This window comes from Rosa chinensis, chromosome 5 (assembly GCF_002994745.2).
Source record: "Rosa chinensis cultivar Old Blush chromosome 5, RchiOBHm-V2, whole genome shotgun sequence".
Taxonomy (NCBI): Eukaryota; Viridiplantae; Streptophyta; class Magnoliopsida; order Rosales; family Rosaceae; genus Rosa; species Rosa chinensis.
The window spans coordinates 35,776,062-35,798,131 of record NC_037092.1 but is presented as its reverse complement, the minus strand read 5'-3'; the positions used below and the strand labels follow the sequence as shown (position 1 = coordinate 35,798,131).

Below are 22,070 nucleotides of genomic sequence, written 5' to 3'. Positions count from 1 at the left end.
TGAGGGGCATTCTTGTCATTTCGTAATTAAAAAAAAAAAAAAAGGTTAAAATCGGCGGTAGCTCTATTTCTGTGTGTAGACTCCTCAATCGATTCCGTTTCTTGAGCTGCAAACCAAACCAAAGCGATTCGTATTGGTTTCAGGTGAGTTTCTCTTCTTTCGTTTGGTTAGTTTGATTTTGTTCTGAAATTTCGATTTATTTGCATGAAAGAGTGTGATTTGGGTTCAATTGGATACCGATTGCTGCGAAGGAGTTTAATTTAAAAAAAAAAAAAATTATGGTAAATTGGCTGGCTGTGTTTGAAACTTTAGGTGTGGGAGGTTTGTATGGAGTTATTACAGCTTTGCCTATAATAATGTGTTTGTGAAATTTCCTCATAGAGTTGGAAAGTAAGAATATGAAAGAGGAGTGAGCTATGTATGTTGGCTTCAAAATGTAGGAAATGCAAACTATGATATATCTGATGGAATGTCTAAATCTGAGTAGAGTGTCACCCAGTATTGATTTGAAACTGAGCTTGGTCAGAAACATGCTGAAATGAATTTTGTCAGAAGGACAGTTTCATCTTTCTGTCATTGCTTGGTATTTTAGAGTTAGAGGTGTTGCCTTGTGCAAGAAAAACCAGCCTTCTTCATTTCAGAGAGAGCAAAGTAGATGGTTTCTTACCCACATGATGTATTGTCAAATATTGAATTAAAGCTCATCTAAAAATGTATTTGCCCCTATGGTGAAATCTTTTCTGTCCTGGGTGTTTGCTTTCTTATGGACATAATACTATGTTTTGTTCTGTTTGAAGAGCAGGACCAATAATATCGTGCAAAGGAACAGTAACTACTGCAGGCTTTTCCATTTTCAATCATAGCTGAGTAATTGGTGATTATTCCTCAGTTTTGGTGGTAAACAAATGCCTCGATACAAAGATGAACCCCCTGCTGTTCGTGTTTACACAGTCTGTGACGAATCAAGGTCTTTATTGGTGTTTTTCTTCTGTTCCAGTTTGTATAAATTTGTTTTAAATGTCTTATTGATATAATTATTTGTGGCAGGTATTTGATAGTGAGGAATGTTCCATCTTTGGGATGCGGTGATGAGCTGTTGACGCTGTTCTCATCCTATGGAGATGTAGAGGAGTAATTTACTGTCTTTTCGTTGTTAAGATTTTATTTGTTGCTAGCAAACTATTTTGTCTTATGCTATTGTATCAATGGTCATTTGCCATGTTCAGGTGTAAACCAATGGATGCAGAAGATTGTGAGCAATTCACTGATGTTTACTGGATAAAGTTTCGTCTTGTCAGCAACGCCAGGTGAATATCATACGACTTGTGAAGAAATTAAAATAGGGCCAAGTACCAGACTAATGGTTTGTACATTTTAGGTTTGCAAAGAGGAAGTTAGACGAGTATGTTTTCCTTGGAAATCGACTGGGGGTTTCATATGCTCCTCAGTTTGAGAGCCTTGCCGACACAAAGGACAAACTGGAAGGCAGGAGAAGAGAAGTTCTAGCACGGTTGAACCGTAAGTTCTGTGTATGATGACAGAGGCTCTTATGTATTGTAACCAAATTGGTGCAAAAATTAGAACTTAATACATATCTGACACATATGATTTATTTATGATATCAGCTTGTGGTTCTAAAGGGTCCAGAGTTAACAAGTCAGGTGCTTTAACCGAGGTTTCGTTCGATGCAACCCCATCCCAGACTTACAGCGATTCCCAACGTGTAAACTGTAGCCCAAGGTATGTACAAAGCATGTTAGGATTTCAGTTTCATCTCAACAGAACATCTTTTATATAGCTTGACTGATTGCCTTTCCTTTCTGTTTAGGGACTATGGACAATCACAACTTACTTCGCAAGTTAATAATCCTCCCATTACAAGAGTTTCCTCTGAGAAGGTTTGTTATTGCTCTCATATGTTAACCAGTCTCATGCTTATAACACCCTTCCACTTCTAGTGCAATTTAGCATAGCAGCTTTGTAGCAACAATAAAGTAACCTGTGATTGCTAGTAGTTTGCAATAGGACGCCATTCCCAGGGTGACTTACTTGGAATGAAGCCAAACGATGGGTTTATTTTCAATAGGTTGCTAGTCAATGTATTAAAAGATGTGTTTTGGATGGGATATGGTTCAAAGTATTAAAAATTGTACAAAGTTTGAAATACTTGAGTGCTGAAGTTGCTTGTGAATTGCGTATGGCTAATATGATCCTTTGGTAATTCATTTAAGGAATATTTTGCTTCCGCATCCATGAATCAAACTGTCCAGATGGTCAGGGAAAAGCTCGATAAGGTAAGGACCTCAATGGCATGAATTTTTTTCTCTGAATCTTCTGCAAACTTGCAATAGATGTATAATACATTCTCTTCTTTCTTTTAGATTCAATCAAGTACCGAGCATCTACTAGAAGGGCATAAATCCAAGAAAGCAAGGGTGGACAATAGAAGGAGAATCTAATGCATTTTGACAGAAAGAGCAGTCGAATTGGATCTGAAAAGTGTGTTTTTGGTCTCACTTCAGCTGTCATTGAACTTTGGCACCCTGTCTATATATGATTAGTATTTTTTTTAGGGTTCAGAATGAATAGGAGGTTAGTTTTTTTTTTTTTTTTTAGGAATGAATAGGAGGTTCCGAGGATAGTTGATCATGTAATCTACACTGAGAAGTGAGTATTTCTTATGGATAATAATGTAAAATGCGGTTTTGTAAAGGAAAAGCACTCTCCTGATGTTAGCAAGTACTCCAAATGTATAGATTTTTACGGAAAGCCATTTCTGTGAGTTATAAATGCTAATGCAAATGGTTTAGAGATCAAAACTAAAGAATCTCAATTGATCTTACTGCTGGAGGCATATACCGCAGGCATAAAGGAGATCAAAGGCAAAAGATAGCCGACTGTTTCAAAACAACTTCCACTGATTCAAGGCATTTCTTGCAATAGCTAAGAGGTCAATTTTGGTTTGGACCAATTCTGAGGAATCACGAAATTATTTTAGCAGTAGTATACTAATTCAACTGCATATTAATTCGAAGACTACCGCTAGACTAAATGATCATCAGAAATTTAGTTCTACCGTATTACTAGAGGTTTGAGGAAGGGCAGATCATTGGTTAATCAAAATTATGAATCTGAGAAGTTAAAAGCCCCCTCTATGTCACTGTTATTCAGAACAGCGACCTTTTGGCCTGCCTTCATGAATCATCATAACAGTGAGGGAAACCAACTCATTGATAAAAGTCTTGAATGAGATGAAGTGATGAACAATATAGTCCTCCTGTGTGATGGTATGCAATTCCATTTAGAATCTACAATAGATGTTTAAAAACCATATCATGTCAAACGTTCATACAGTAAGTGCCATGAGGTTATTGCAATTAATGTAGAAACAGAACATAAGCCAATGAGTAGCAACAAACTCTTAACTCCAGAAGCACACGAGTTTTACTCGGTACACAAAAATGAGATCACAATGGAACCCCCTTCATCGAGTTAAACATAACAAACAACTGTGAAATACAAGTTATTGAAATTGAAAATCCAGACCATGGTACCAATCACGGTCCATCTTTCTGAGTAGGAGCCGCCTTCTCATAACGTTGCCTGAACTTAGCAACCTGCCCAAGGTTCTCAGCCATTTGGCGCTTGGCCTTCAAGTGGTAGACTTTGCCAACATGGTGTATCTTGGTCATCATAACGTGCATCAATCTCCCGCTCTGTGTCACATAGGATACCCATTGCATCTGAGGGTGCAATCCTTTCTTCATCTCCTACCAATCTGCAATTCCACCTAACAATGTTACAGAAAATGAAAAGATATTGTAAAAAAATTACTCCGGCTATCATGAACAATATCAAATACAACGTGAAAACACTCGGCGGCATTCGTCAGAGCAATAGCCACATCTTGAATTGAGCATTTTATCGAACAGGTGGTGTGCATTTTCATTTCAAGCTCCAAATCCTTATTTACTATGTTTTCATTTTGAGTAGAAACAATTATAATTACATGAACAAAACAAAACAAAAAAACCCACTTATTTTCATGATTCTCAGCTATAAAAGACGCAGAGATTATCAACAATCTTTGAAGAAAACAAAATGAAAGCAGTCAATCCAAGAACCCATAATACACAGATAACGAATTTCAAAGATTTAGGGCATGAGAAAGCATAGCTCAAGCATCCTTTCATGGAAGACAGACGCGAACATTTTTTGTCCAATGGAAGAAAATAAAGAACCAAAACAATTCAACAAAACAAAGAAATAATAGCAACCTACTTTAAATTTCAACTGAAAAGACCGCTTTCTTCTACACCTCCAGACTTTGGAAACAGTTTTCGGTGTTTCTGTGCTTGAAATCGAGCCAGTGATCAGAGTGAGTTGTGGGTATTCAGAACGGCCTATGTTTTTGCAGAGGGAAGAACTGTACTGACTAGTGAGTATGGGGCAAAGAAGAAGGTAGGGGCTTTGCTGCCTGGTGGGCTTGATGGGCTTAGCCTAGCCAGATTGAGATCAATGAAATTGAAGCCCGGTCCCGGATTGATTCAAAAAGTCTTCAAAATCAACCATTGTTTTTTTCTTTTTTCTTTTTTCTTTTTTCTTTTTTCTTTTTTCTTTTTTCTTTTTTTAGAAAATTACATAGCACAAAACCAATTTTTTTTTTTTTTAATGCTCACAAATTTCAAAATTTAATGCAATTTTCAAAACTGCCTAAAACTTTAAAAGCGTCAGTTATTTTTTATTGTGAAAATCATTGTTGGAGAACCATCTGTCTTCCACGAAAGGATGTTTTGAGCTATGCTTTCTCATGCTTGAATGGTGGTCATTGTTTAAAACCGTCAATTATTTCTTACTTTAAAAGCAATTCAAATTTTAAAACTGCCCACAGTTTTGAAACGCTCACGATTTTCAAAAACACCTATAATTTTAAATCCGCCAATTGTTTCTTAAAATCCTCTATTTGAGAACTCTCTATTCAACCTATAAAATTGGAGCTCAAACCAAAATAAATCATATATACTTCTATGTGCATCTAGTAAAAATGGTGTTCAAGATCTCTAAGACCTCTAAAGACCAAGACAAAGAGGAATATATTGCTGGAAGAGATTTGACACTGAAATTCAATCTTCGAATCAATGATTTACCAGATTTACAGGTATCCATACTTACTATTTCATTGTAGTTTTGATTTTTTATAGGCTGAGAATAGCACTTCAATTTAAACTTTTGTTGTAGTCGCTTGAATGTAGTAAAGTAATAAAGGGATCACTCAACGCTAAGGATTGGAGGGAACACTTGAGCTTCACGTTGTACCTAAGAAACAAAAGAAACTAGAAATCGTTAGTAACTAAAGAAATACTGAAAATCAAACAAGAAACAAAACACAAGAGTGACGCCTAGACTAAAACACAAATGAAAACAAAACTAAGCATTGTATGAAACAAGTGATTGTTTTCTCCCATTATGGATGCTTGGCTTGATTTGGTATTGCATTTACTTCTAAATATGATGTTCTTTGTGTTTTCAAATCAATTCTTGACTGCCTGCTCTATGCTCACTGAAATTTTTACTCATATATGATGGTGAAAATGGAAAAAGAAGTGTGATACAAAATGGAAAAATTGTACGTGCCATATAAGAGAACAGATTGTTTAGAGTAGAAGTAGAGTGGTAAATCTGTATTCTCGTTTTCTGATAACTGGCTGTTCTGCATTGGTGGCTATGTATGTTTCATAATAAGTTGGATATGAGTAGGACAGTGGCGGAACCAGGATGGAATTCCTGTCTAGGCTAATTAGAAGGGCACAATAATAATATTTTCTGACTGACTGACCTTCACCCAGTGACCGACACACCGTCACTGACCATGAATCCATGATCAAGAATCAAGAATTCAAGATCCTCAATTCCTCAACTAACATGGAATCTCTCTCTCTCTCAGTCTCTCAATCTCTCCGTCTCTCTCTCCCCCCCCCCCCAAATCTCAACTCATACACAAAAGCCCAACAGCCCCAACTCACAACCAGACGGCCAGACCTCAGCTAACATGGAATCTCTCTCTCTCAGTCTCTCAGTCTCTCTCTCTATCTCTCTCTCCCCCAAATCTCAACTCATACACAAAAGCCCAACAGCCCCAACTCACAACCAGTGGTAGCAACTAGCAAACAGAATCGACAATCATAGTAAAGAGATCTGGGATTTCTTTGAGGAAAGTCAAGAAACCCCATTGGGAAAAACAGAGCAGCAAGAAGTGAAGAACAGAGGAGATTGATAAAGCTTCATACCTTGTTTCAATCCATAAGTCCATTACCTCCATCGAAAGTTCGAAACACTAGAGGTCTAGAGTACGGGACTGGGAGCTGAGAGCTGCTGTGGGACTGTGGGAGTACAGGACTGGGAGCTGGGAGCTGCTGTGGGAGTACGGGACTGGGACTCTGGGAGCTGGGAATACGGGACTTCTACATGTAATTTTTTTTTTTCTTTGGGCTGGTATGGGTTGGAGGTAGAGATATCTATATACTTAAGGGTTTTTTAGGCTAAATGTTGTCTAGCCTTGAGCCCATATAGCCCACCATGTGCTTCCGCCACTGGAGTAGGAATGCATGAATCAAGTATTTCTTTTGCCATTCACCAAAGATGAGTACTCTTTGGCTAATAATTTTCTAATCGAATGCAGTGTGCAGATTGTTAGAGATAGAAGATGGAAGAAAGTTACCGCTGTATTCAACTTCCCCTCCACAACTACAAATGCTTCTTTTGTGCTGTGGAGATATTATAATTCATTGCTTCTCCACTATGAACAAATTTACTATTTCAAAGCTCAAGCATGGAAGGAGCAAGGGAAATGAGAGAGTAAATGTTCAAAGGAAGAAGCTTACGGCTGAGCTAGCAGCTGCAAAGGTAAATTTTGAGGAAGCACAAAGTAAAGTAATCAATGTTGAAAAGTTGTTTGTATGAGTGAATATGGGTGAGGTAAGCTATAGGCAGGGTGTGACAAATTAAGTGGATCAAGCAAGTATGAAAAGAGAGTGAGAGAAGAAATGGATGCTTTGGAGATTGAAAGGGCTATTGGAGGTCAATATCGAGGAAGCACAAAGCAAAACGAAAACGAAAACACAAACACAAGAAATTATTATTTTGTTGCAGTTAAGCTATGTTTAGGTGTGGCGTCTGGTCTAAACAAGAATATATTTTTTTATGTAATAGGGAGAGTATATTCTTGTAATATTATGTAATCTTTGTACTCTTGCGCCTCTATATAAAGGTCCTATTATCAACTAAGAAACATACAATTTTCTCTCAAATTATCTTATTTTACAATACATTATCAACACCAGTCCTAACCCGAAGCACCAAAAAGCCAGAAAATCTCTAAAACCGATAATGGGCAATGGGCAATGGCCAAGTTCATGCCTTCTCCAATTTGTGATTTAACTATTCAACTTGGAGTCTTGGAATGCTAGATTGACTTGGGCAACGACTCGGTAAAGACCATAGAGATCAGGGATTGAACAAATCGAGGCATTTGAACCCAAAAACAATTTGGCAAACCGAGTCTCAATCTACAAGTCTAAAATAGGATGCATCTAATTCTAATGAAGATAGAGATGGATAAATGGGGGGAGAGGCAGGGTTACTAACATGATGATTAAGATACCTAATGGGAAAAATTTACTATTACCTCCATCATGGGACATCTCAAGGAACTGAATTTAGAGGTGCCACTTTAGCTTTTCTTTATACAGCAATGTATGCAAATAGTTTCTTAAACAGTATCCATAAAGCACCCTAAGGAAATAGATCAAAGCCATTATGCAGAACACGGAACACGATCCAGAAGAAGTAGAGCTGATCAACTTGAGCATCCAGAAGCTCTGCTCTTGCTTTCCCAAGAACTTGTTCCTCAGCATAATACTGCATTTGAAAAATGCTAGATTTTTAATGAGGGATTTCAGTTGCCACATAACCGTGCTCAAAATTCTTGATTGAATGGTTTGAGGCTCAAGTTTCTGTTATTAATAAAGTTGCCTAGATGACCAAGGTATTTTGCTTGGACTAAACCTAATGAATACAGTCCGTTTCTCCAAGGCCGAGTCTAACAACTCCTTTGGTGGGTCCCACTCAGGGCCGGCCTTGAGCCTAGGCGAAGCAGGCCCAGGCCTAGAGCCTCATATTTCAAGAGGCCTCAAAAAAAAATTTATGTTGACCTGCAATAATAATAAAATAAAAATAGTAAAACTTGGTTTATCTTTTTCTATTTTGTTACAATCTCCTATTCTTCTCCTTCCAGAGCTCTCTCTCCCTCTCCTGTGTTCTTATCAAACAAATCACCAGTTTAATTTCACATCATTATCACCTCCAATCCCCCATCCTCAGTTCTTTCTTCCCCCTTTTTATCTCTTTCTCTTCTGTTTTGCCTCTCATTCTTCATTCTCACAACCCAAAATTGCATAGAAGAAATTTGATATGTTTTTAATCGAATTGCAAAGATGTAGTATGACTTGACTCAGGTTGTATCAGAAGAAAATTTGAAGTTTTGAACTGATGTGGGTCAATAGGGTCATAGAGTTATCTGGGTTTTGGTTTGATCTGCCAATGGGAGGGTGGGTCTCTCTTTGATATGTTGTGTTAGTCTGTGACCATTTTGAACTCAGTTTAGAAAGAGAGAAATAAAGAAGCACAGTATAATATTGCATACCAGATCATTTTGAATTCAATTCAGAATCTTGGCCGCCATCCGGCAATCGTAGCCCCTTTGTTTTGCCTTTATGCAGCAACCTCATTGCCTCACCGTTCCTTGTAATTTGCTCTGCTCATTTGGTTTGGATTTTTCTCTAAATTAATACACAATTTATCATCAATTCCTTATTTCTCATCAGTTTCTTCTTATCGTTTGGGTTTTTGGTTTTTGGTTGTGTTATTTCTCTCTCTATGTCTTTGGTGTCTGGGTAGCTTGATCTACTAAGATTTTGATCAATTTGGTGTCTGAATAGCTTGACCTGGTAAGAGTTGTGATCAATTTCACGGTTTTTGCTTTTCTCTTCTATTTTTTCTTCTTCTGGGTTTAAGAAATGGTTTTTGTTCAAAGGCTGAGTATAATTAATCACCAGAAAGGCAGAAATTTGAGTTCTTGCATGCATTCCAATTACCACAAATTCGATTTGGGTTCTTAGTCAGTGGCAATAAAGACCCCTGATTTAGATTTTGAGAAGAAATAAGAAAGTGCATTCGTAATGGTTTGAACATTTGTTTTGGAGCCTCAAAATTATTTTTAGCCTTGAGCCTCCAAACTCACAAGGCCGGCCCTGGTCCCACTAATCCCGTCCCGTCCTTAGGCTTAAGGACGGCACGAGATTACTCTGGTGTTCAACACGTCTAGCTCGGCCGAAGTGCTTGGGATCATATATAAGATGTGCACAATCCCTCCAGGATATTCATTTGCAATGTATTTTAGAAAAGTAATCACCTAAGCATCAGTCCAAGAGAGTACTTAAATTATTACAGAAGGCAATATCAAATATAATACTACGTTATAGTCCAAGACAGAATTTAAAATATTACAGAAGGCATCATGAAATATAATACAACATTAGCCCAATAGACTTCTATGTCCGACTTGCGGTTAATTAGTCTTCTTCTTCAAAGTCTTTGTGACTTCCAGAAACCAGTACTGCCAAACGGAAAGGATAATAGATGATGTAACGACGTACACGGAAAGTGGAGGAAGTTGGGAACAGTTTGGAAGGGAAGAAGAGTGGAGTGAATAGTGCTATCACGGTGAAAAGGAAAACTACACCCATGATCATCACAACGCTAGCTAGCCACTGAAGACTACTAACTACTACAAAAACTCCAGCCATGAATGCTAAGGACAGCATTGTAAGCGCGAGCCCCAACAGTGGCAATGCTATACGAAGAGGCACCAAGCTTAAATCCCCTAGTTGTGCCCAAATGAGAGTGATTGCAACAAGGACAGAATTATACATAGCAAGTGTGTTGCAGATCACGAAGACTTGGAACATTTCTTTATTTAGCAAAGTTGCCGTGCCCTCATGAGGGCCGGAGTTATTGTAGCCGCCTGGCATTGTGAAACCAGCTGCAAACGACACTGTGGCAATGAGTGTAGTCACCACCAAAAGAGTATTGACTGTGTCCTTATTGCTTTGCTTGTTTGGTAACACTAGCTGAATATTGTTACAAGAATTTATAACTCTGTCCGTAGCATCTTCAATTTTAGTTCTGACATCTCCACCGTTGCCTCCTAGTGGTTTAGTTGCCGAAACTAACAAATCCTGCTGTGTATTCTGTCCTGTTTTCCATATATTCGAACTTTGAGCTTGCTGTGCACCCGCTGATTTCAGTGCTATCCATGCTAGCCTCTATATATATGTGTAGCAGAAAACAAAATTTCCAATACAGATCATATTCTTGATAAATGGAGGAGACGACATATCATTAGAAAAGAACATGTAACCATAAGCATCAAGAGTTGTAAACTTACCCGGTGGAACGATGGAGTAGTTTCCAGAGTATTTTCTGCAATATCAAGAGCTGTCATGCCTCTTACATTCAAGAGCTTCAAATTGGTCCTTTTATCCCAAGTCAGGATGTTCACAACTGCTGGATGTTGGTAAATTGTAGCCAAATGTAAAGGAGTATTTCCAGCTTTGTTTTTTTGGTTTATCAACATCTTAAATTCACCTTTCTCGAGAAAATATTTCACAAGATTGTCCCTGCCACACTTTGCTGCAACATGAAGAATGTTTTCTCCACTCGAGTTCCTCAATTCCTTTAAATCGGGATAATGTTCAAGAAGCAGCTTAACTATAGGAACATGACCTTTGCTTGATGCAGAATGGATTGGAAAGGTGCCACCACTATCTGCTCGATGAGAATCGGATAAACATCTTTTTAATAGGAAGCGAAGCCCTTCGAGATAACCTGTTGATGCTGCACAATGAAGTGGAGTCCTCCCTTTCTCGTCTTCTAAATGCTCTACGGTGAATCGCATTCTTGATAGTATGCCTAGGACATCTAAAACCAGAAATTGAATCATATAAAGGGATAAGTAACTAATCAGTTGTCTCATAGAGTGGTCAAATGCAGCATGACTGTTTAAAAATGAAGGAAATATTCCATCCTCTAAAGATGTGTACCCGAAAAATGACTAGTAAATACCTTCCTTCTGGCTGAGAATCGCAGCATGCAACGGGGACTTGCCCTCCATCACCAAGTTCATAGGCGGCACGCCATTACCTTGATCACCTGTGTTATTCTGAACTGCAGTAGTGTCATATATTAGCTTCACAATTTCAACGAGCCCAGCTTCTGCAGCTAGATACAAAGGGGACTTTCTCTCCTCGTTGGCACAAAATGAAACTGAAGGATCAGCCTTGATCAAATACTTTGCCTCCAAGTGATTACCATTTATCAGGGCCTCATGCAAGGGAGTATTTTCCTCATCATTTTTCATTCTGAACACTGATATATCAACCTTTTCAATGTCCGTCGCTTGACCTTCACCAGAATCCAGATTCTCATGCTCCATAATGCACCTTATCAGGTTATCATCACCCCCTCCGGTTTTGGCCGCAACGTGGAGTGCAGTGTCACCTTCAAAGTTTTTAACCAACAAAAGTGGCGGGTGAAGCTTCATGATCTTGATGGCTAGACTTACATGCCCGAAAGTCACTGCTGTGTGAAGAAATGAGTTATTCAGCGGGCTCAGTCGGGACAGGAGCTGAATCGAAGCATTTTGATCACAATTTGCAACCTTCTGAATAGCTGTGATAAAGTCAGTTTGCCTTCCCTCACTAGCATACCTGTACAACTGATGGTACAATTTTGAGTGATCGGTTAGATGACTGTCCTGGATTTGATTTTGATGCATTCTTTGGCACGGTAGAACTGGTTTGATCTAGCCTCAAGTCAACGCTGTTTATGCAACTTCTACATAAAAGGAATCCAGGGGGATCTGCGCACAAACATTTTGATAAATAAGAAGGATAAAATATCAGTCTGTACAACGTTTTGTGTTTCCCCTATTAATTTACAGACCAATACGTAAACTAGTCCTTGCCGATCTGCAAGTCAACTCTGTTACAAGCCGCCATGGTCAAAGTCTTCTCCAATTTGTGATTTGATTATTCAACTTGGAATGCTTCATCGACTTGGGAATGACCCACTCGACCATAACAAACATGGATGGAACAAATCGTGCCATTTGAACCCAAAACCAAATTTGGCACATACAAAAGTTACAATGTCCTCGATCTACAAGTTTCAGGAACTAGAGCATCTGCTTGAATTGTATTCACTGCAAACATTGGAATTGGGCATCTGCTTGAAGCTGAGGCATGCTCTTGCGTTTTAAATGGCTTCTGATTTGCATGCTAACATTTAAGGATTTCTTCTTGCAAGCATTGTTTAAAAGAACATGGACGCACACGTAACGGCTACTTACCGGTATTTCATATTTGGGGGCTCAGCAACAGAGAAGCATAAATAGTCAAAACAAAAACTGCTGCAAGAGGTCATCATAGAATAAACATGACATTTATTGATCATCCACAATAGCAATCTCTACAGAGTATTTTACAGTCACCATAAAGCAACCTAAGCAAATAGATCAAAGTCGTTATGCAGAACATACAAACTGCAAAAGTAGAGCTGGCTATGCAAACCCAGTTTTGCTTATTTAGGCATCGGCTAGCATCCAATACGGTACAGACATAAACCCAAATGGCAAACTGCAATACTAGATTCACAGGTACAAAACCACTGATCTGCTCATTACTGCAGAACGAGGCATTCCTGTGTCCCGGACAGTATAGCATGACGGGAGCTTTTGTTAATGGCATTGACTTCTTCATGAGAGTGAGGCTTCACATCTGGATCCTCTAGTAAATTTGCATTCCCATCATCGCCACCACAAGCAATGGCTCCAAATATAAGAGTGTTCACCTCTTGGAACCTCTCTTCAGAAAGAGAGACCTCAGCCAGGAGCTTCCAAGCATTTTCATCAGAAGCCTCATCATAGTCCTCCCTCCTCTTTAACACCATATGTCCACTAATTTCCCACACAGCTGGATTCACCTGAGTATCCAGAAGCTCTGCCCTAACTTCCCCAAGAGCTTGTTTCTCAGCATAACACTGTATTTGAGAAGCGCAGGGTGAGTGAAACGACCAATGAATTATAAACATGATATAACGTATTCAACGTTTAAGGTTCATTAACTATATACCTGTGGCAAGAGAAAGATCCGCTTTCCACAGTCAGATATGAGGACATTGTAAGGAATGTTGTTCTCTTGAAGGCAAATGCAGGCATCGGAGACAGAGTTTGACAAATCTTCCAGAGTATTTCCACCCTCAAAAACTAGACCTCTAACAGGATAGTTCAGAAGCTCAGAAATCTTCACCCCAACATCCAAACTGGTTATTTTCTTAGTAGGAGCCTTTTCAATGGGGAAGGTTACAGCCAAGTAGTAAGCCTGTACAAGAAATAAAAATCAGCAAACTGGAATTGTTGACTGATAACTATAATTAGTAGTGAACCATATCAGAAGCTGAAACTTATAGTCAGTATTAGTTTGCTAGAAAAGTGATGCAGCTAGAAACCTGGAAGTGAAGGTGATTGATGGTAGCAAATGCACCCAAGCTGTTGTAACCCAATCGGAAGTAAGGATTCCCTGCTTCTGCCGCCATGTGAAGTGCAAGCAAGAAGCTTTCACGATCAATCCTTTGTGGCAAAGACTCAAGAATACGAGGAATCAACAGCACATGCCCATATTCAATTGGACTGACCTGTTGAATGGCGGATGGTTAATGCTGAAAACTTTCACTCAAATAACTTGTTAAGAGCAAACAATGCACAAGAAAAGAGAACATACATTGATGGCAACGACGCTTGGAGAATTTTCAACATCAATAGGTGCATTAGGGTGAAACTGAACTTCACCATCTTCACTTGCTTCAAACTGGAACAGAACCTCCTCTTGGCCAACTTTAGTGAAGTTGAACTTGCTGCCATCAAAAGGTTGGAGAACCTTGTCAACTCGAAACTCGGTTGGTCGCTTCTTAAGGTGGCGGCCCTCATTGAGCTGGGCAATGAAGCCAAACTGGCCTGGGATCACCTACACCAAGTAAAATAACAAAATTGGTACCAATATCTCAATTAAGTAGATAAAGATATCGTTTTGCAGCTTGAATCCAGTTAATAACAACAAAGGCGGGCAACTAGTAACCTTGGTTTCGCAGGCAGTGACATCATATCGAAATAGCCCTTTCTGCATGCGATCCTCCCACTGCAATGAAGTCATGAACAATTTCAATAATTATTACACATAAGAGGCAATAGACAAGGTTTGTGATTATTTCTTAATCTGCTGCAACTAATTTACCTCTCCAAGAAGCAATGAGTCAAGAAAAGCAACGGGAGCCTCTTGCTTCTCATGTCCGGAAAATCCCTTGTCACCAGATGAGTTGTTTTGCTTCTTGAAAGCATACAATGGAAGTTTTGCTCCTACAAAGACCCAAAAAAGAAGACAACCCCATCACCAAGCTATATAACTTATGATGTTAAAAGACTATAAAATGAGCTTGACTCTTACTCCACCCCCAAAATATATTCACAAATCCCAAAATATAAGACCAGTGACACAATCAAACAAAACCCTCAATTTAACCTATGATGCATTCTCTTGACAAAGTATACAAACAGAAATCCAGGCACAAAAAAAAAACTTGGACAATTCTAGTTTAATTCAAGAAATTACCCGAAATGCAACATTTGTTGAGGCAGTTGCGGCCACAGCCCCCAGCTCGGCGACCCTCGTCAGCCTCATCTTTCTGGTAATTCGAAACCACAGTAGGAACCCTCTTGATCTTCAGCATCATTTTTTTTTTTTGTTCTTTTTTTTTTTTAATCAAATGAAACCACACCAACGACAACAAACAGGATCTACTTGCAGAAAATCTCGAAACAACAATCTTCAGCTAAAACCAGAAACTACTAAAAAGAAAAAAAAAGCTAGAAAAACAAAAGCAAGTGGGAAGCCTGAACACCACCACCGGCGAGGAAAAGGAGGTCGGAAGGACTTCCTCCTTCAGACGGCAAAGCACCACGCCCGCCGTGCGGCGAAGGGTTGCTCTCAATTACACAACCCTTACGTCGGACAGTCCGGACATGAATGAGCGGCCGTGAAACTCTGTGTATAGCCGTGATGTCTACAACTCGTCGAACCGGGTTTTACCCCAAACGGAACAAACTCAACACCAAAATCTTTTCCCTCTTCTTCTTCTTCGCAGAAAAATCGCACCAGCAAGGAATCCGAGTTCTGAAAAATAAAAAACCCAGATGCGGATCGAGAATGGAGCAAGTGTGTTTGTGGTGGTTGTTTCAAAGACCCAGATGAGGGATTGTTATATAGATGAGGAGGGGGGGTTAGAGAGGACGGTGTGGCTGAGGATGTGCCGTGGGGTCTCTTGTGGGTTTCGTGGCCTTGGTTTTGTGCGACTTCAAAAATACTTCTGTGTGTATGTATTTTATGTATGTAGACGATAATTGGAAATTTATCAGAGACTCCCTGAGAATTGATATGGGGGGGTTTTGGGCCCAATTGGTCGCCGGAAAGGGACAACTTTTAAGCGTACGGACGGGAAAAAGTGACCTCTTTTGCTTAAACCGCCTCCAAGTGATTTGGAAATGAAGATCATTTTTATTTTATTTTTCGTGCTAATATTGGGAAATTAGTCTTTGGCCACAATTATTCTGTTTTTGTTCCTTAATTCACTGCCTACACATGCTAATGGTAGTACTTGACTAGTTGTCTATATCACTTTCTAATTATGTAATCATGTAATTGGTCGGTATAATATACAACGATTGTGTGCACACGTATAGTTGATTTGAAGTGTATGTAAGTTTATATTATTGTCTTTCAATAATAATTTATTTACTTTTTTATACAAAGAGTATATTCACATTCATTTTCTATGTGTCAAATTTATTTCCTACTCTTACAGCAACTCCAACAGGTTCTCTATAATTTTTGTATTATAGAGAAGCAAAAGTCAAACCTTTAGCCTATTTTTCTTTTCCAACTCCAACACATTCCCTAATTTACAGTAATATATAAAATCTCCATATTCTTCTTTAAAATTTTGGAGTTTGCTGTAAATATAGAGAATTTGGTTTTCTCTCTCCTCACTTTCCCTAAAATAGAGATAGTTATAGGAAATCTGTTGGAGCAAAAGAGGCTCATTTTTCCCTAAAGTAGAGAAAAATTAAAATATAGGGAATCTGTTGGAGTTGCTAAGATACTTTATGAGTGTAATTTATGTTGATATTTCCATTCACGTCATTTAACTTTTCGTTTGGTAACTAATCATCTTTACATAACTAATTCTGTTGAAAGACTTATTATATTGTATACAAGTTAACTTACCCGTGATACAAACTTAGAACTAAAATTTTAAAATATGTTCTCTTTATCTCTTTTTCAAAAATTTTCTACCAAAAAATAACTCTAACGTAGTTTTCCAAATCCCCATCACCAGAATAAAGTTTATCAAAACATTGTATGGAAACATTTATGAAAGGCAGAGAAAAAGGAATCACATGATCCCTTTGAATGTATACCAAATAGAAAAGGAGCTTTGTAATTATCCCAAAAAAGAGATTGTAAATGCTAAAAAAAGCCTTGAAGAAGGGGAACCCCTATATACAAAAGAAAATGGCAAATATAAGTAGATGGGTATTTTTTTTTCACGAGTAATAAAAGTTGATATTGCTGAAGACAACTAACTATTTGTTGATAATAAAGTTGAAAATATCAGCCAAGAAAGCCACAATGATAGACACCAGAGATCTTTTTAACTAGAAGTAAGAACAATTAATGTGAAAAGTAAAAAATAGGTTACCAAACACAATAAGCTAATCTGCTAATGTTTAAAGAGTCCCGCTCCCCTGGTCAGCTACTGACCAAATGATCCATGGTCAGTAGCTGACCACGGGATCATGATTAATGTTGAAGAGTCCCGTTCCCCTAATTACAAACATTAATAGAGTTAAATATTTAATAAAGCACTGACATCAATTTGAGAAACTAATATCATATAATTATCTGTTTATTTATCTTTAAAAGTAATTTATTTTTCTTATTTTTTTCACTTTTGGTAGAGAGTTTCTATTTTTCCTCGTGGACCATGATGCAAACGTCCACCTTGAGGAAATTTCCCAACCGCAAAGACAAAAATATCCGCCAAGTCTCGCCATCCTAGCCATTGAACTCCACGGCCACGAAAATTCCTGCTCTCCCGTCCGAAGCTTCCCCAAACTTCATCCCAAAAAACCCACATTTTTTTTATTTTCCTAGAAATGCGTGCTAAGTGGAACAATAATTTAGTCCAATTCCCACTTGGGACCCGCACATCAAAAAGTTGTGCATTCTGGTCCCTGCAAACACACACGTGACTTGTCCTACCCAATTGCCGTTCGATAATTGGACGACAGTGATTTCACCAGGCGGGTCCCACGCGGCAGACAATCGTTGATCGAAAAGGAGTGTGGGGGAGGATTCGGAATCTTAGGGAGGAATCATTCTGTGGAAGCGTACGCTTTTGAATTTGGATAATAGACCTCTGGTTGGATACCTACCATTTTCAAATAGTTATTACGGGACCTAACTAATTTAACTACCTCAAATTAGGGTTAGAATTTTTTTTTCTATGCCCATTTAATTTCTCCAGCCATGTTCACGTAGTAGGAATTGAAGTGATGATTCCTTCACTTAGGAGTGTGCAACTCATATTCAGATATTTGGAATCGGGTTTGGTCGGATCGAGACTAGTGAAAATAGGTTTCGGTCAGAGTTAATGAACCCTAAAACCCTAGAATAAAAATAAGAATAATTCTAACTTACAGTAATTTGGACTAGACTCGTGTTTCAAAATCAAAACTATTTGGTTATATAAACAATCTCGTCAATTCTAAACATGCTAGATTTTTTCATTACACAGTTCTAAACAACAGATAAATATTAATAGATCACAATTCACAAATCTATTGATATGACTTGTAATTTGTTGACAATCAGTAACTTTGAGAAAATGGTGATTATTATGGTTAGAGTTTGGATTTCTTTCCATCATAATATTTATGATTACCTAATTAATATAAGATGTCAATAAATTTAAACAATATTCTTTTACAAGGAAATGGATTATATAATCAAAATACAAGACTTTATTTAAGAGGAATAAAACACTGTTTTAATTACAAAGGAGATTTTGCACTTAGCAAGTTCTGTGTCCAAGGAAGCTTTTAATAAAGTTCTTGTGATTATGTGGGCTATTTGGAAGAATAGGAACAGTCAGTTGTGGGATAACACAAAACAGCGACCAAGCGAGGCTTCTATGCTTAGTTTGGGATGGCTTCAAGAATTTTCTAAAGCCAATGAATTAGGTCTCGGAGGTACCAGACCTCGACATCACACATGGACAAAACATGATATTGGTTGGAGGAAGTGTAATTCCGATGGTGCTTTCATGGCTGGAACACATCGCGGTGGTAGTGGGGTGATCATAAGGGATGAAAACTGCCATTTTAATGCGCAGTGGGGCAACCTTTTGCTCAGATCACATCTCCTTTCCATGCAGAGTTGAATGCCTTGACTGAAGGTATGAAGCTAGCTGAGACGTTGAACTATGAACAGATTAGGGGATTGTGTCCTGCTTGTGCAAGCCTTGGTGCAGCAAGATACTGATCTGTCAAGCTTGGGTATTCTCATTATAGAAGTGAAAGATATTATGAATAGGCATGTAGACTTTAAAGTAGTTCATGTATCACGTGAGGCTAACAAAATAGCTCATGTCTTGGCTAACCATGCTTTGCACTTGAATGAGAGTCAAAGTTGGTTTGTTGTTGCTCCCGATTGCATTAGGGATGCCATTTTAAGTGATTCTAATCACTAATTGATTCAATGAAATTTAGTTAAAAAAAAAAGGAGATTTTGGATGTAGAATCTCCTAACCCGAATGTAAACCGAATCGTTTTCAAAGAAGAAGAAAATCCTTTGCTTTCTAAGATGCCCTAGTTTCAAAGAAGAAGAAAATCCTTTGCTTTCTAAGATGCCCTAGTTTCTCATGTGACACGTGCTCTGCCACGTTGCTGTCTGTCCTTTTCCATCAAAGAGAAATCAAATCGAGGGCCTCCAAGTCCCTCCAAATAAAGGACATGTACCAGTTTCCCCAAGGACAATACCTTATCCTCTTCATCCTTATGAGTCATGTCCCATGCCCCATGCCCCATGCCCCATGCTTCATGCCTCTCATGCCGCATGCCTCATTGCCTCGTGTCATGAGCCTCATGCCTCATAATAAGTTCCAAGAAAATGAAATGCCCATAAATTATACGAGCACAAGGCACCATTGTGGCATTATCCTCACTTCCTCAGTACCGAACTCAAAAAACACTGGGTCCTGCTTATACCAACACTAAATTACTCCCAGGAGGCCTTTTTGGCTCTTGTTTGTAGTGTACATTTGTACATTTAGTAATATTACCATTACATTTAATTGAAATATGATGCTTTGATTTAAAAAATAAAATTGCTTCCGTCAAGTTTAGTATTGGCCGAACAATCAACCGAGTTTCCATCTATTGTCAATTTATACAATAACTTATCAATTTTACCTAACAAGACTTTAATTTTTCTCAAATTTGCCAATTATAATTTCGGTCAAGTTCCACTGTCAAGTGTTGTCACATGATGAACACATGTGGGTAACTTGATCTTTTTCATTATTTTTTTTTCTTTATTCAAATTTTAAAATTTATTTTATGTTTCCTTTTGAAATCAAAATCTCACTAACCATTTTAATTGTTATTGAGCAAAATATCTTTGCATTTGTTTAAGGACAAGAGAATTTGGGAGAATACTTGATATATTCATTCATAATATGAGTCTCTTTATATAGAGGATTACAACTATAATATCTTAGAGTACAAGGAATCCTAATCAAATACAAATTAGGAGATGTAGAATATTCTACCATATTACAACTAAAACAAGTAAGGGTGCGGTTATTGTCACCCTACCATTTTCTTTGTTCACCCTACAAATATTTGAATTATTGAAAAACTATATATATTTTTTTTGGTTACATAGGGGCAATAAGCCCAAAAAAAGAGGAAAAGAAAACAACTACTACCACTCAGCCGAAGCTGTTGCAACCATCCTAGGCCTCACTAGGCCATCAATATCATCCATCAAAACTTGATTCACAAAGGGAGGGTTTGTGTCAATTCTGCAAACTCCTAATTCGCTGTCCAAGCTATGCTTTGCTAAGATGTCTGCCACCATATTTCTCTCTCTATGAATATGCTTGATGGAGCAGGACTCAAAGTGATTCATCAATGATCTGCAGTTCAAAATCAAAGTCCCTAAAGGGTGTAAATCAATATCCTTACTCTGAATAAGATTTATGAGAATAACAGAATCAGATTCCACATCCAGATGTTTAATCTTCATATCAACCGCAATTTGAAGGCTAGTCACAAGGCCCCAAGCTTTAGCTTGCAAGACTTCACCATAACCAATATGCTGCATAAAACCCATGCACCAAACACCTTCATTATTTCTAATAACTCCACCAACACCGGCCCTAAATGCAAAATAACTAATAAATACACTAATTTTCTAAAATTTAAATCTTTAAGGAAAACTAAATACATAACCAATTAAATACAAAACTATTTAATTTATCTTCTAATAACATTAATCTTCATCTTCTCCATCCAAATTTCAATTTATTACAATTTTCTTTGTTCTTTTTTTGTTGCGTCTTCATTGTTAATTCGTTATTCAATTCACAAAACCATTAGTGTTAACTTCATCAAAATCTTTATAATACCTTTATAAACACCGAAAGTAAAAAATTTAAAACACAAAAAAAAAATCAATCTTTTTTTCATTGCTCATAGTAGCACTTACTAATTTTTTAATATGGATTGAAATAAACGAACGTTGAAACTGAATGGAAAAAATAAAAAAAATGGAAGTAAATCAAATTATGATTTTATTATGAAACTTTAATATATTTTAGGACCTTTTTTTAATTGATATAAATTAAATGAGAAATTTTCGTTAAACAAAATTTCTTTTTTAATTTGATATGTCATATGATGGAGGATATTCTTGGAAAGAGAAATGAGTTGGATAAGTAAATCTAATAATTGAAATTAAAATGTAGGGTGAATAAGGAAAATTATAGGGTGACAATAGCCTCACCCAAAATTATGTTTGGGCCAGGCACACATAATTTGGGTTTCTCTTTAACACTCCCTCTTGTGTCGTCCAAACACTGGTGCTTCTCACATTGCCTCATAAAAAACCTTGTTGAGTAACAAAAACTCAGTAGGACAAAAATAACGTCAGTCGAAGGGGAAAAAGAGTACAACACACCCTTTATATTTCTAAATCAAAACATGAAGACATCTTCCCCTGATGTTTGCGTCCCCCCTGATGATTACTATCATGGGAGTTCTGATAATTTTCGTAAACCAATACTTTCCACATATTTCTCGAATGTGGACTTGGGCAAAGACTTAGTAAATAAATCAGCCACAAATCGAACTTGTTTTACTTTGAACTTGAGGAGAGTTTGTTGTTGCTGATTATAGAAGAACTTAGGCGATATATGCTTGGTGTTGTCGCCCTTGATATAACCTTGCTTCATTTGTTCAATGCAAGCAGCATTATCCTCATAAATATTTGTAGGTTCATCTGTGGTAGACTTCAAACCACATGTACTTCGAATATGCGTAATTATGGATCTTAACCATATACATTCATAACTGCTTCGTGAATAGCTATAATCTCTACATGATTCGAAAAAGTAGTGACAATGTTCTGTTTTGTAGACCTGCAAGATATCACAATTTTTCACATGGTAAATACATAATCAGTTTGGAAACGACCTTTATATGGGTTAGACAGGTAGCCGACATCAGCAAAATCTACCAAAACATCATTCAATTTTTGGTGAAGGGTAGGGAAAGGTTG

At 37.7% G+C, this 22,070-nt stretch overlaps 3 protein-coding genes and 1 long non-coding RNA gene across 5 annotated transcripts; 1 reads left to right on the top strand and 3 right to left on the bottom strand.

The window, feature by feature from the left end:
• Positions 1–30: 30 nt before the first annotated feature.
• On the top strand, positions 31–2,742 carry LOC112165301 (RNA-binding protein 48). 2 transcript variants are annotated; one of them, XM_024301793.2, is made up of 9 exons: positions 31–143; positions 803–967; positions 1,048–1,131; positions 1,227–1,307; positions 1,379–1,518; positions 1,626–1,740; positions 1,829–1,898; positions 2,232–2,294; positions 2,382–2,742. In XM_024301793.2, exons 2-9 carry the CDS (start codon positions 906–908, stop codon positions 2,457–2,459), a joined length of 693 nt encoding a protein of 230 aa, XP_024157561.1. In that variant the 5' UTR covers positions 31–143; positions 803–905; the 3' UTR covers positions 2,460–2,742. The 2 variants fall into 2 exon arrangements, with proteins under 2 accessions (XP_024157561.1, XP_024157562.1); XM_024301794.2 differs by having other exon boundaries at positions 129–143; positions 798–967.
• A 572-nt stretch (positions 2,743–3,314) lies between these two features.
• On the bottom strand, positions 3,315–4,439 carry LOC112165302. Its single transcript, XR_002922755.1, has 2 exons — positions 4,282–4,439; positions 3,315–3,778 (listed from the first exon to the last, which is right to left on the bottom strand). It is a non-coding gene; the product is annotated as an uncharacterized LOC112165302 (long non-coding RNA).
• A 4,967-nt stretch (positions 4,440–9,406) lies between these two features.
• Positions 9,407–12,397, bottom strand: LOC112201754 (protein ACCELERATED CELL DEATH 6). Its single transcript, XM_024342674.2, has 3 exons — positions 11,182–12,397; positions 10,505–11,037; positions 9,407–10,382 (listed from the first exon to the last, which is right to left on the bottom strand). Exons 1-3 carry the CDS (start codon positions 11,891–11,893, stop codon positions 9,630–9,632), a joined length of 1,998 nt encoding a protein of 665 aa, XP_024198442.1. The 5' UTR covers positions 11,894–12,397; the 3' UTR covers positions 9,407–9,629.
• A 145-nt stretch (positions 12,398–12,542) lies between these two features.
• LOC112201755 (GDP-L-galactose phosphorylase 2) lies at positions 12,543–15,514 on the bottom strand. The gene is made up of 7 exons (XM_024342678.2): positions 14,781–15,514; positions 14,406–14,527; positions 14,250–14,309; positions 13,896–14,138; positions 13,624–13,809; positions 13,248–13,496; positions 12,543–13,155 (listed from the first exon to the last, which is right to left on the bottom strand). Exons 1-7 carry the CDS (start codon positions 14,899–14,901, stop codon positions 12,796–12,798), a joined length of 1,341 nt encoding a protein of 446 aa, XP_024198446.1. The 5' UTR covers positions 14,902–15,514; the 3' UTR covers positions 12,543–12,795.
• Between the last annotated feature and the right edge of the window lie 6,556 nt (positions 15,515–22,070).